The sequence below is a fragment of the Buteo buteo genome, chromosome 28 (genome assembly GCF_964188355.1).
Source record: "Buteo buteo chromosome 28, bButBut1.hap1.1, whole genome shotgun sequence".
In the NCBI taxonomy this organism is placed as follows: domain Eukaryota; kingdom Metazoa; phylum Chordata; class Aves; order Accipitriformes; family Accipitridae; genus Buteo; species Buteo buteo.
The window spans coordinates 6,883,037-6,897,102 of record NC_134198.1 but is presented as its reverse complement, the minus strand read 5'-3'; the positions used below and the strand labels follow the sequence as shown (position 1 = coordinate 6,897,102).

General features: G+C 41.7%; 1 protein-coding gene across 2 annotated transcripts in view; it reads left to right on the top strand.

Annotated features, from left to right (window-relative positions):
* The window catches only part of DOCK4 (dedicator of cytokinesis 4), a 253,773-nt gene extending 240,991 nt beyond the window's left edge, over positions 1-12,782 (top strand). Inside the window, exons 49-53 of one of the 2 annotated variants that reach the window (XM_075059188.1) lie at positions 325-492; positions 2,682-2,754; positions 5,285-5,398; positions 6,352-6,413; positions 9,660-12,782. In XM_075059188.1, coding sequence (XP_074915289.1) covers positions 325-492; positions 2,682-2,754; positions 5,285-5,398; positions 6,352-6,413; positions 9,660-10,085 — 843 coding nt within the window. In that variant the 3' untranslated portion in view covers positions 10,086-12,782. The remainder of the gene's footprint in view (positions 1-324; positions 493-2,681; positions 2,755-5,284; positions 5,399-6,351; positions 6,414-9,659) is intronic. The other variant, XM_075059189.1, reaches the window with a different exon arrangement.
* The last annotated feature ends 1,284 nt before the right edge of the window (positions 12,783-14,066 follow it).

Below are 14,066 nucleotides of genomic sequence, written 5' to 3'. Positions count from 1 at the left end.
TTCATTTTAGAAATTATTTGTTGGTTTCTCATTAGTTGTATTCTTGTCCCTTGCTTCTTCAGTTATTGAATTGGGTCTTGACTTAATTTTTTCCTCTTTTCTGTTTAAGCCCTCATGCTGTTAACCTGAGGGCTTAAGAAGTAATACTGAAGCTTAGCCAGACTGAAGGGCAGTTCTCGGGAACTACTTACTGATATATCTACTGGGCACTTTCTCAGTGGTAGTGGACCAAACCAACATACAGGAAAGACCAGGAGATGTTCTTTAAATAAAGCGGTTTTAAAGTTTGCCGCAAAGAAAAAATTATCCCATTTTTGCTCCCAGACTGCAAACTCTTGCTTTGCCAAGTGGAATGCGACTTCTATCCCCCACTCTACCCGAGATTCGATAAGGGAGGCTGAGGAGCTCGTAGGCCCAGTCCCCACTCTCTCTGAGACTCGGCCGGCAGGAAAATCTCCCAATCTGTCTCTACCCTCAGTGTCCCAAGAGAGGGTAAGTAGAAACTTAACTTGCTTGTACAGTGAAGTATGTTTCAAAGGTGAGAAGGTCTGACAGTTTCTTTCTGCCCTCATAACCATAAATGAGGATATATCTTTCTAGGGAAAGGTGCAATTTCTTTCTCTGGTGCTCTATTCCCTGAGCAGTAAAAATGGACTGTGATCAGAAACAAAATTCTGATTCTCTGCCTTCTGATTAAGAAGTAGAAAAGAAATCCTCAGGACAATTGTAAGGAGATATCTTAGAGATGCCTGCAACTCCCGTTAGAATATAGATGCTCAAACTGTTCCTTGTCCTTTCTATTTTTATTCTAACACCAGTTAACTTCAACAGTCTTGGTTGGAGCTTCACACTAAGTTAATGACGAAAGGACCACCCGTTTATGAAGGTCTTTGTTATGGCTTAATGTATGCAATTTTCACACTAGTTTTTTCAGCTGGGAAAGATGAGATACACAGGCAAATTCCCACACTTCAAGTCCAAATCAAGTCCTTTGAGGCCTTAGCTACCTCATTTAAGGAAGTTTGATGAACTTCATAGAACAAGACCATCGCAGTACTGCATCCGCTTTGCTCATTGAAATTGATGCTTAAGCTTATCTATGTACAGCTGTTTTCAGTCAACATCCATTTGTGCTTGCTTTTTGATCTCTGGCTGAGCGATTGTACAGTGTCTCTCCAGCTCTTCCCGTACTCCGAAGAGGAACGCCTGCTGTCATTGACTGGCCAACAAGCCTCCTTAGTTTTTTGCATTATTCTTCCTAATGGAGCTTTTTGGGTTTCATATTTGGGGGAGGGGTGGGGGGTGTGGTGTGTCTCATTAAACATCCTGTGATCGCTCTTGTTCTTCCATATGGTTTTATATTTCATTATTTTAGTATGTCCTTGTTTCTCTGTATTTCATTCAGCTTTTGTCTCTCTGTCTCCTCCAATTTCAGTTGCTTTTTCAGCCTTTGCTCTTTACCTTCACAACAGAAAACAGACTTCAGCGCTTGCCCATGCAGACTCGCTAGGCAGTGAACATTCAATCCAGACCAGGCAGGAACATACCATCACGTTTGCTGTCACATTACAGTACACATGTAGTTACACCACCTCAGCTGAATGGTAACTCCAGGAAAACAGATATTACCTGATCCAGTATGACTCTAGTACAGCATAGATAGGCAAACCTGGTGTAGCTCCAAGTCTACCAAAGCATTCTCTCTAGGAGATGTTTTAAGTCAAGTTGAATTAACTGTGTATTTCCTGGTCGCTTTGTTACATGGAGCTGCAACATGTTAGATCAATGATGATTACTTTTGCAGCTGGGTTTGCCATCTTGTGGAAGCCCAGCATAGTGCCTTGCTGACTGGGCACGGTCCTCTGTGAACACTGGAAGGAGACACAAGAATAGGATTTGCTTTGATTTGATTTGGATTTCACTGATTGTCTGATCTTGCTTTAAAAAAATAAAAGGAAGAAGAAAAAGTAAAGCTTATCTGTTCTCATTTCCTTTGGAAAGTACATCTACATTACTTGTAGGATTTACTGTATGCTGTTTACATCTGTTATCAAGATAAACTACTAATCCACGGATTATTTGAATGCTGCCAAAAGAAATAATGAGTGGAATTTTAAAATTGTTTCATAAGTGTACTCTGACTTTTTTAAAAAATTGAATATTCAGAAAAGGAAAACAAACACACTTTATGTGTCAGCTCCTATCCACAAGAGAAGTAAGAACACTGCTACCAAAAGAGTCAGGGTTGGAAATAATAAACAATGATCTTCTAAGACAACAGCCATAACTTGAATATTGTCAAACATTGCACCTTGTTGAGATCCTGATTCTGCAATGAAATTATTGCAAATGCATCCCTGCGCTTGTTTAGTAATCTATCAAGATACCACTTGAGGAATGAGCCTTATTTTGTTTTTTAGGAAGCTGGAAACTGTCAGAACTCAGTACATACTAATCCTCCCTCTGATTCCAGTGTTGTACAGTTTTCAGAAAACTAGTCTACTCCCTATTTGTATACACATATTTTTATTAAACTATTTATGTGCTTAGGTGATGTTTATCACACTACCTCCAAAGTAGGCCTGTGTGGTGGGGATAATAACAAAAAGATACTTGTTTTCTTAAAGGCTACTGAAATACAACAGCAGCTATTCATAAACCATGCTATTCTCAATTTACAGAGAATGCTGTTTAATCATATTGGAGATGGTGCTTTGCCACGAAGTGATTCCAATCTGCCTGGCCCTGACAAATGTGAGTGGAAATGCTGCACCATACCAGTCTTGGAAGCAATGAAAATATAATTAATCTGTCATATTGCTGTAGAATGCTAATTCTTTTGAGCGCGTACTGTCAACTCCAAGTTTCAAAACATTCTAACTAACTAACTAAATTATGCTAACACTCTAAGTTTCAAAACATTTTGCCAAAAAGGGGGGAACATGGTGTTTGCTTGAACTGAGTGTTGCACTCGGAAGGGTCCAGAAGTTTGCAGGAAGGGGTGATGGCGCAGCAGGTGGCAGCAGGCTGCCTGTGAGAGCTCTCCTTTCTGCTTCTCAAGGGAGACATATGGGGTGGTGAGCCCTGGAGATGAATTTCTGGAAACTGGGGCAGAGAGAAGCTAAAGAGATGGATAGAGTCCTGAAGTTTGGTACCTGCAAGTCCCCTTTACCAAATATAAGTCATTGTGCTTTTGGTTACACTTTGATGGAAGAGAAAAGATCAATTTGTGGTTTGTTGCTTTTTTGGTTTTAATTAGAGTAAATGAGAAACCTGTGAATTTCCATAGACAAAATACTGCCTTGTATAATTTTGCGCATGGGGAAATTCAATATTGTTGGCACAGTTATTATGCCACGATTTCATTAAGTGCTCCACATCCATAATATGCTCCGTCATTTCATTATGCACTGCCTTTGTGGTACCCTGAATAAAGGATACAGTAAACCAGGTGTATTGAAAATAACTATTTTAAGAATATACTGTAACAAGAACTGACCAGGAATCAGATTTTCATCAATAGGAGCTGATTTTTGTAAGTATTTTTGTGTCCAAGTTTTTATGAAAACTTAAGTGTGGAATTTTTCACGGGGCTGAAAAACTTATGAAATAATTTAACATGGAAATGGCAAAACTTTTCCACTGGCCTATGCAGCCAAGTACATTACAGAATTGTTAAAATAAAGTATTCTCTCTTGGAGACTTTAGCAGTCCAAAGAACTGACTACTTGGATGACTTAAAAGAAAAAATTGGCTTTTCAAGAGATCAGGCATGTAAAGTACCTAGGTCTGGTGCCAAATCATTTTTAGGACGAGGACAAAACCATACTGCTAGGTGACAGCCTACAATAAAAAGCAAACAATGTAATGCATATTTTGACAATAAAAAAAGCAAAATGGTCCTCCAGAAAATAGATTATTCTGTGCACTGTTCTCAGGGTCAACTAATGTGCAATTATACTTTAACAATATTGTTACAGTTATGAAACAAATATTATTTGTACTGCTCTTTTTGTATTAAGTCTGGCATATATACTTGTATAGTGGGTATATATATTGCAGTCCTTCTGAGAGCCCTTGGTGTTGCTATAATAGCAATAATTGATACCATCCGTTAGCAACAATCCTTTTGCTTTTCGCTTCATCTTTGTAAATGAGCACAGGGTCCTTGCATGTAGTTCTCTACTCACACCTATGAAACAAGCAGACAAGAAGGAAACTGTAATGGCAAGGCAAGAGGTTTCAGGCTTTGAAGGTGGGGGTTTTTTTTGGTGGTGTGTTTTTGGGGGGGGGGGATTCGGGGGGGAAGGGGGAGGTTTAAAGCAGGTTTCTTCCACTTTTTTACAGGACGTGTACGAAAAATTGTGGGGTTTAAGTTAGCTTTTGTCCTGTCCATGTTAAATGCCCTGTCTTTCTGTCTGTCTGACTTCTTTCCAATATTGGTGGCTCCTTGATAACATAAGATAATCCAGTTCTGTTAAGGAAGCTGTTCCGGGCCTTACGGGATCATTCAATTACAGTTATGGAACTTGGTAAAGGTAGCATAGACAAATACAACAGCCACTTTTATGCACATCAAGGTGATAGTCAATTTACATGATCAAGCAGAGATCCTTGACCATGGATACGAACAGTGTATATAAATTTCCGCAGTCCACAATAATTTCTTCATTTGATGCCTCCCCCCTCCGCCCTGCCCCCAGACACTTTAATTTCTTCCAATTCTACTCCCTTCATTTTGTGCCTTTCTTTCTACCTTCTTTCAATTCTGAATTTGTAGCCTATGCAGGCAAAAAAAACATGTTAGCATGGAAAGCTTTCTGAGGGAGGTTGATTGGAATTTGGCGAGTTCCTTTCTCTAGTCCCTTCTGTATATAAAATGAGTTAATGGAAACAATTTCTGAATAGTCTGTTCCCCTCTGCCTAGAAACCTCTAAATAGGAGTCTGGTGCAACGATAAACCGATTATAACAGGCTTCAAGCTTATCTCCCTTTGTGGCTGGATTTGCAGTGCACCAGAGTGCTATCTCAGCCGCTGCTGTTGTTGATGGTCCCAACTGCTATACAATCACAAACTGACCTGAGGGCCAGATGCATGCATCAGGCAACGGGAGATTGACAGCCATTATTTAAGAGCTTTTCAAATGTTGATGTAATCATGAGAGCTTTTCGGGCAACTTGTTGTTTAACGTTTCCACTCTGTGTATTTTTACCCTTACGGATAAAGGCAAGTCAGAGAGCAAGAAGTGTTGATGCCTATGCCAGCTTTTTCATTCTCTTCCAGCTGTAAACACCACCCCCAGCAGCTGGAGCCTGGACAGCGGGAAGGAAGCCAGAAACACATCAGAAAGTGGAAAGCTTATATCTCCTCCTGTACCACCAAGACCTGCACAGACTGGTGAGTTAATGGGCATTTCAGGCTAAGCTCCAGTAAAAAAATTATCTACTTGAGGGCTTAGATTCTTTCCACTCTGATTAATGTTTAACTTCTTGAGCAGGTTAATGTATTATTTGATTGCTTACAGGGAAGGCTGTAGAACTGCCTCCGCAGGTATTTTCATCTCGTTAATGTTCTCTGTAGCATTCTGTTTCCAGTACTCTGCCCTTTCACTTAATGACTGAGTAGTTTCAGACAGTTCATGCTGGTACTGGGGAGGATGATCAAATTTAATCTTTTGATCTTATGATAATTGGAGGTTAGCAATCAGAAATGATCATTAACCACAAAGAATCTTACTGGCCAGAAAACGCACAGTAATCGTGGAAGTACATGAATTCTGTTACTATAACCAATTTGCCTTTCAAAAGATTAACTTCCATTTAAAGGAAAGGCTGCTCAAGTGATACTATAAATATAATTGCTCCCAAGGGAGTGAAGACCCTTTTTGAGTTTTAGACTTCAGCCTCAAAGTATGTCCAGGCATGTTTACAGTATATTTACAGGTAATTGTTTGATGTAAGTACATTATGTATTGTCTTTTTTTCTTATCCGATGTACAAATACATAATATATTTCTTAATAGAAGAACAAAAACAGGAAGGGAAAAGTTATTATACTGACTTTTTTTGAATTCTGATATCATTTGGTAGGATATAAACCAATTTATGGTGATATAAAATTTGTCAGAGAAGATGGATGCAGGAATTTCTTATACTTCATTGGCTGTACTGCAAGATAATCCTGAGAACAAAGTAAAATAAAATCTCTAAAACTATTTGCAGCCATCAGGCAAGTACCTAGAGGGAACCAGAGATAATGTTTGTGTATTGAATGATCTCCTATCCGCTTAAAAAGATTTCTTACTGAAAATTGTAACGCCAAGAGTGCACTGAAATCTTTCTGATTTACAGCATCACCAGCAAGACACATAGCCTCCGTTTCCCCTTCTCCTGCTGGCAGATCACCAATGAAGGTACTGTCTTATTGCAGTGAATTGACTTTGTGGGACAGGTCGTACGTATTGTGGGGTAGATAGCATATATTTAATATACATTATTTGGGATTGTATTATGTTTTCCTTTTATTATCATATGCCTATCCAAAACCACTCACAAGAGTAGGCAGCCATAACAATTACAACAGCTCTGAAGATTTTCAAAACTGCAGGCAAGAAACCTAATCTTGAGAATCTTTAGCTTCTCAATACTAGACTTGTCACCTACCTGGATAATCAAGCTCACCTGAGTCAGTGGACAGAAGGGAGTGTAAGGATTAAATGTAAGAGGTGCCCAATGGTCCACCTAGTCCAGAATTTTGTCTCCAACAGTGGCAAGAGGGGAAATGCCAGCTAAGGAGGGGGCGACCCATTACCCTTACTCCTCCAGCATCCAGAGCTGTTGGATTAGAGGGTGTGTTAGAGAGTAATCCCTGCTTCAGTCATTTTAATATCCACTTCCTCTGCAGAATGATCCAGGGAGGTTGTGTAAGAAGTTGGAAGTAGTTTGAAGCCTGCCAATAGGAAACAGTAAGCACAGGCTGTGAATAAGCATTGGTTCTTCTCTGACAGTTAAACACCCATAGCAATTGGGGATCCAGGCTAAAGTGAGCAGGTTTCATTTTTATTTCAAGATATTGAATGTGTCAGTACCCACATGTGGCACAGCAGCTTATTTATTGGAAAACTTGACCGGGAAATCTGTGTCTTCCACAGCACTGGAGGACACAAAGAGGCAGCCTGCGTATTCCAGGCAAACCCTGCTATTGACAGACTGCACATTAGTCTTGGGGGTAGCCGCTGCCACCCCGTTGAAGCAGAGATAATTCTGTGGTTAGAAGTATGAGGTTCAACAACCTGGAAGGAGAGCAAATGGAAAGGAGCATGACTGGTGCTTCAGGCACTCAGGTGCAAGGGCAGAGGGAGGCAGCCCTGCTGAAGTGGTCCTCAGCTGCACAATGCCTAACTAAAGCTGCAGAGGTACACATCTGAGGAGGAGGAAAGTGGCACCCCTAAATGCCTCCTTATCCTTTGAGGTCCCTAATCACAAGTCTGCAGTCATTCTACCATTTGTCATCCCATGAGCCTGTAACATTCCCACTCGTGGCTGCACAGCGGTCTGGGATCAACACGGACCAATTGGGCTGGCCATTAGAGTGCCCTGCAGCTCTGTTACCATAGTATAACTTCTGCTGACAGGAGCACTGATCCCAGGTTTCACACTAACTGCTTACTAGGAGGCTCTTCAGAGCGTTAGGATCTTGTACGCAAGGTGAGCAACTCTTCCTTTTTCCCTGAATGGACTAGGTACTGATGATTCTTAGGGATGTTTGAAGCTTGTCCTAACGTTTCCTTCTAAAGGCCTGGACAGTATTTAAGCATTTCACAGCCAAAGTCTGGATTGCCGCATGGGAGAGGAATGCTGGCCCAGAATAATTCTGAGAGTTGCTGGATCTCACTTCAGGCATCCATGAATTTCCAGACTGTTGTGGTGTCTAGACTGTTACTACTGGTACAATCAGTCTGTACTGCTGTCAGGAAAAAAAAGTGCTTACCCCTGCTCAGCTCCTAAATTAAAGCAGGCAGGATTTACACGTATTTTTGCTCTTGTTCTGAACGACAAAAACAAACGTCCTAAATCTTATCTATGGTCACTTAATCCAAGTGTCAAGCACTCTTGGAACTTGAACCAATTACATCATTTATTTGAAAATCTTGACCCTGGACTTTTGTGGGGGTAGGAGTGCAGCTGCAGCCTCCTCACATGCAGAGGAATGGAACCTGAAACAAGTAGTTAAACAGGCTCCTCGCAATGCCTGAAATGTCTTCAACACGTATCGAGCTTTAAATAAAACTTGCTCTGCTCTTCCCTAGCCATATAAAGGGCTCCATTTTTAGCCTTTGTTCCAACTGTTACGTGCTGCCAGAGAAGGCCATCTTAGTACAAAATCCACTGATGTAAATGAAGATTTTTCTTTTTTCCATTGCTTTCAGTGCACTGTGGATCCAGTCCTAGACGGATAACTAAAATTATCTCAACAGGATAAAGTCAGTGCAGCCAGCTCTATACGCCCCTGCCCCTCTCCTTTCCCTCCCCTCCCCACCCTTTGTTGCATGGCTCACACTCTCACCTCAAGCTGAGCAGCTGAGTGCCAACCGGTCTAACAAGAATTGGGGTGAGAAATTTGTCTTTGATGCGATTTCTCCATCCCTTTTTTAGCCTGTGCCTGAGGCCGATAAGTCTGGATTGTCTCAGATGGCTCCGGTCACAATCGGATACGTTGCAAAAAAATTTTCAACTTGCAAAGTACGGTCTAAGCTTTTACAGTTTCCAGTTGAAGTTGCTTCACCAGAATAGGACTGCTCGATGTTTTTAGGCAGGGCTTTACCGGTCCTGCCTCTTATTCTTTATCATCGTTGTCATTGCCGCTTGGGCCCTCAGCTCCCCCATCCCTCACCTTCCCCCCCAGACCTACGAGGCTGCTGGCGCAGACGTTTGCAACCTTCGCCCTCCGCCGGACCCTCGTCCCCGGGGCCCGCAGCAACGTTCTTGCGCTTCGTGCAAGCGGCACGGTGTGCCCCAGGAACGCCTGGGCCGCGGGGGAGAGGAAGGGGGAAGCAACCGCGGTTCCAAAACGGCGCCCGCAGCAGCAATGCCTCACCGCCTGCCTTCTCGCTGCTGCCCCCCGAATGGCAGCAGAGGCCGTTACGATGCCGCCGCGTAAAGGCGCGTTGCGTCGCGCGACGGCGCGGTAAAAACTGCGAGAAGCTTCGGAGGATGAATTTGAAACGCGAGGGACCGCAGTAGCGGCGGTGACCGGGATGCGAGGCCCGCGCTTTGGCTTTAGAGGGCAGGGCACCGCTAGGCACGTCTGGCGCGGGGCTAGGCCTTTCGCCTACAGCTAGGAAAATCAAGGGTTTGTTTTAACGGCTTCCAGATTTTTTCCAGGGTATTTTGATAGTAAGGTGAACGCTTCAGTACGGTTTTACTTCCACTTGCATGAATTACCGGCACGAGCACTGTTCAAGGTGTACGTAGGCGCTCTCGAAACGCGCTTTTTATTGGTTTCTCACGGGATCCTAATCAAACAGGGACGCAACCGTTTACGTGTATGAAGCCCCAGAATCCACGTGCTTATCCCTGTACGTTTTCAGCCTGAGCGCGGCAGCGCTCTCCCTCGTTTGCTCCGGGTGAATTCTTCCTCTGCCCTTTATTTTGCGCAGGGGTCCGTGCAGTCGTTCACGCCGTCTCCGGTGGAGTATCATTCCTCGGGGCTCATATCCAACTCCCCGGTGCTGTCGGGCAGTTACAGCAGCGGCATCTCTTCGCTCAGCCGCTGCAGCACGTCGGAGACGTCGGGCTTCGAAAGCCAAGGCAGCGAACCGCCAGTGACTGTCCCAAGCTACGGCGTTCCCGAGGAGCCTGTGAGAAAAGAAAGTAAAACCCCGCCGCCTTACAGCGTGTACGAGCGGACTTTGAAACGCCCCGTTCCTCTACCTCACAGCCTCTCCATCCCGCCCGCCGCGGACCCGCCGGCCCTGCCGCCCAAGCCGCAGCTGGTCCGGCCAAACAATCTGGAAAACAGCGGCCGGAGGACTGAGCAGGTTCCCCGGCCCAGGCCTCTGCCCCGCAAAGTCTCTCAGCTATGAGAAGAAACGCTTTTGTATTTAATCGCAACCAGTTCTTTCCCAGTTAAGAAATAATATTTTTTAAAAATGGTGGAACGTGTTTAGTTAGGCACTTTAATGTTTTGCCCACCTTTTCTTTCGAGTAATTATGAAACGCTTATTAATATTATGTTGCACATTTGAAATGAAATTACTAATTTGGGTTGCCAGATATTATAGGAAGCATGACTGAGAGGATTTTTTTTTTTTTAATTTTCATGGTGGTGAATACTGATAAATGCTTTTATTTGTACTTTATTTTTATTTAAAAAATTAAATCTAAAACCCTACAGCTCTCATCTGAGTTAGCCGAATGCTTCTTACAAAATGCAGAATATACTGACTGGATCTTTACTACTAGAGATAAATGCACGCTTTCTAACAAAGTAGTCTGTAGACTAGGATGTTTCTGCAAGTAGGCTGAAAGTTGTTTCTCTTATCTGATGAACAGGTTGGTCATTTCAAATGTCTGTGGAAAAACTGAGATATAATGCAAGTTATACTGCAGAGAACTGTTGTAAGAATGTGGTTTGGAATCTTTGAAACACACGCTTGGTTTATGTTATTTTTAAGATGGAAAAATACCTGCATTTCATTCAGCGAACAGCACCGTTCTGGTGAATCTTGATAAGGTTTTGTGCCATTAGTGTATTGTTGTACCAGACGCATCCTTTTCTTTTTGAGGTGCGGTTTACTTTTATTCTTCCAGTTAATGGGTTTTTTTGGTTTTGATTTTGTTTTTTAAAAAGCTAGCAGTTTGCTAGTGGAGGGTCTCTGCTATTTTTGAAAGTTCGCCCTAAAATACAATCTGTGTATGAAATAGGTACAAATAAATTGTTCATTTAACTTGTGTACAAGAATCAGTACTGACTAGTACCGAGGCAATACCCTCAATGAACAAATTTTTAAAAGTACAAATTACTGGTTATCGATCAATACATTTCAAAAGCTTAATTGCAAAGGTCATTAGTAATTCTGTAAAAACCTAGCAAAAATTCTGAACAGCTCTTTGGATGTGTACATACCAGTGGAGTCAGGTTTTGGATTTGCTTTTTAGCTTGAGTTCATCACCATCATCTTTATTGCAGAGGAATGGTGTTTGGCCTTAGGTTGTATTTTAGTGACTGGCATCTGAAGAGCTCTGGAAAGCTAATGCCAAGCCGTAGGAATGTGGAGGGGAAAGAAAAGAAAAAAGAAAAAAAAGCAAGCACCTTCTGTATGTATTTTTTGTATCCTCTTTCTTTTACTGACTGTTTAACATGTGCTTGGGAACAGATGTGTGAACTGCATTTTAAATCATGCTGTTAAAAATATTCTCCCTCTTTTGTTGGGAAGCTTATGTTCATTTTAGCTGTGTTTTATTTGTCGATAGTTTAACTGGAAGAAAGTGACCACTTTTTATATTCTCTCAATTAAACCTTCAGCAGTTACAAGCTGTTGATGGTAGTTATAGAGGTTTTCTATAATAAATGTTCAAGTATTTTTGTACATAATTGGTAAATTTTAATAAGGAGTGTACCATTATGTGAAAAAGAAGCAAACAGTTGTGTATGCAGTAAGATTGTTATAATTATGCCAAATACTTTATGTATGGAAAAAAGAATATTTGTAAATATGTGCTTTTAACAATAATTCTGCCATATTGACTTTACAATTTTGAATGTCAGAAAAAATTAATATATGTTAAAATATTTATGTTTTAGTGAAAGTATTCATAACTTGAAAAGGAACATGAATTTTAGCTTTGTATCTTGCTGCTTTCAAAGTCTGAAGTTCCTTGAACTAGCTCTTGCTTTCTACTATAACATTTTTGTGTCTGTAACCACATCATAAAAGGTGTAGAAGGCTACATATTTATGCTGATATAAAGAAGTAATGCCTGAGATTTAAATAAGGTGTCACAAGTAAGATAACAAAGCTACTTTTGATTTTTTTTTTTGACCCCTGTGTAGTTTAATAGGTTTTGTTGACTAGTGCTTGAGCACAGTATGAATCAGTGTTACTAGCTCCTGAAGCCTTTTTTTTTTTATTTCTGGCAGTGAGCAGAGTGGATGACTTTATCATTTGCGTGCATTACTGAAGTCAGCTTTGCGGCAAAACATTTCACAAAGTTTCTGTTTACCTAGACACTCATATTGGTTGCTGCATAATGTTAATATGGAGTAAAAGGACTTGATTAATCTTTACAGTACAACTTGTTTTCTACAGAATGGGAGATTATAATTCAGTTTGTCACAGAATTAAAGTTCTGACTCCTTGTCTTGCTAAATCCAGTTTTCTTTCTGTTAAAAGTCTCCTGATGGATCTAGTTTTCTCCCTATTTGGATCCGTAATTGCTTTGTGAGACAACGTGGAGAGTATTGACCTGCTCTTCTGAACAAGTGAAGAATGTAAAATTTACTAGGAGAGTTCACTGTAAATTAACCTGCATGAGCACTCTGTTTTTATAACCATGACGTCAGGAATACTCTGAACGATAGCAGATGGTGTAAAATTGACAGAGTACTCTAAAACCGAGCTGACACATTTTCTGCTTAGCCAGTTTTGACAAATTGATTCTGTAGATCAGCTTTTCAACCTGATTTCCTATAAAAAAATGTAGTATGAAATTTTGTTATGTATGTTGCAACACCCAACGCTTGAAAACCTAATGTAAATAAAGGTCTCGTTTGAATTTTATGTATTACTCATAAATGTAGTTTTATCGCTTTCTGGATGACAGTGAGTAATTCAGAAGCTCATATAGAAGGACCTATGAGAAAAAGTTGCTGTTACTACTCAATAGCTTGAATGTTAGCCAACGTATGTGTAATAGGTAAGATGATCTTCTATTTAAACACTGCATTTGAGATGCTGGTACCTCTGGGGTGCCACAGAAGCAACTGCAAACTGGGCTGGCTGGCTTCGAAATGATGCAATTCAGACTGGTTCTCATGATGGGCTAATACCTCTGTAGTGTGGGTGAACTCAACTATCATGATGTCTCAAGTCAGATCATAGCCCGTAGCCTGTGTCCTGAAAGAAGCACAAAGCTGAAGTGACCCCTCGATAGGAAAGGTTTCAGGGTAGCGCACGGATGGCCCCGTTCAGATGGAACAGGGTGTAGCTACGTGTAAATCTTCTGTATGGAAGTGGCACCTCGCCCTCCCGCCTGACCGGTCTTGCTCACAGATTGTCCGACAGTGTCCGCAAAAAGCACAGTGACTGAGCAAAAAGGTACCAATAGGCAGGAGTCGATGCCTGAGGTATAAATGATGAAAAGCATCTTGTTTTGAGCGTAACCGTCGTCAGCGAGGCACGTAGCAGCATTGTATCAGTAACCCCAGGTGCTGACAGATGCAGCCCTTTGCTCCAGAGCTCTGTCGGTAGCCAGGTTCTCCCACAACACTCTGATGATCCAGGTAGAGCCTTGACGTACGCTCGCCAGAGGGCAAAGCCGCATCTGCTGGGACAGCGTGAAAGGATGGTCACCGCAGGAGCCCTTGAGATTCTGACCTTGAACCAGATTCTGCAGGAGAAAGCCCTTTCCATATTAATTTAGTTTGTCTTTATCTTCTCCTTGTCATTTTAATTCAGCTTTTGACATATATTTCATATAAGGAACTAGGATGATTAGTTACCCTGGATAACATTAACAAAAAACCCTTGTGATTAAATGGCTAAAATATGCAAGCCTTAGGAATATGAAAGGTTTAGAGCTGCATACCTCACGTGTGCACAAAGCGTCAGGATGGAGTGACTCTTCCTGGGTGGTAAAATAAGGCTGCCGAAGAAAGAACGTTAAATATTTTAAAAAATTGGATTGCTCAGTAGGGAGCTGGGTGTGCTTGTAATGACAGGCTGGTGGCACTGCAGACTGCAGTGGGGACAGAGTCTATGACACGAGCCTCCCAGGCACGGCTGGGTGAACTTACCCAGGTTAGAACTTGTGTTAAGGATACAGTTCATAGCTCCTCTCTAGTT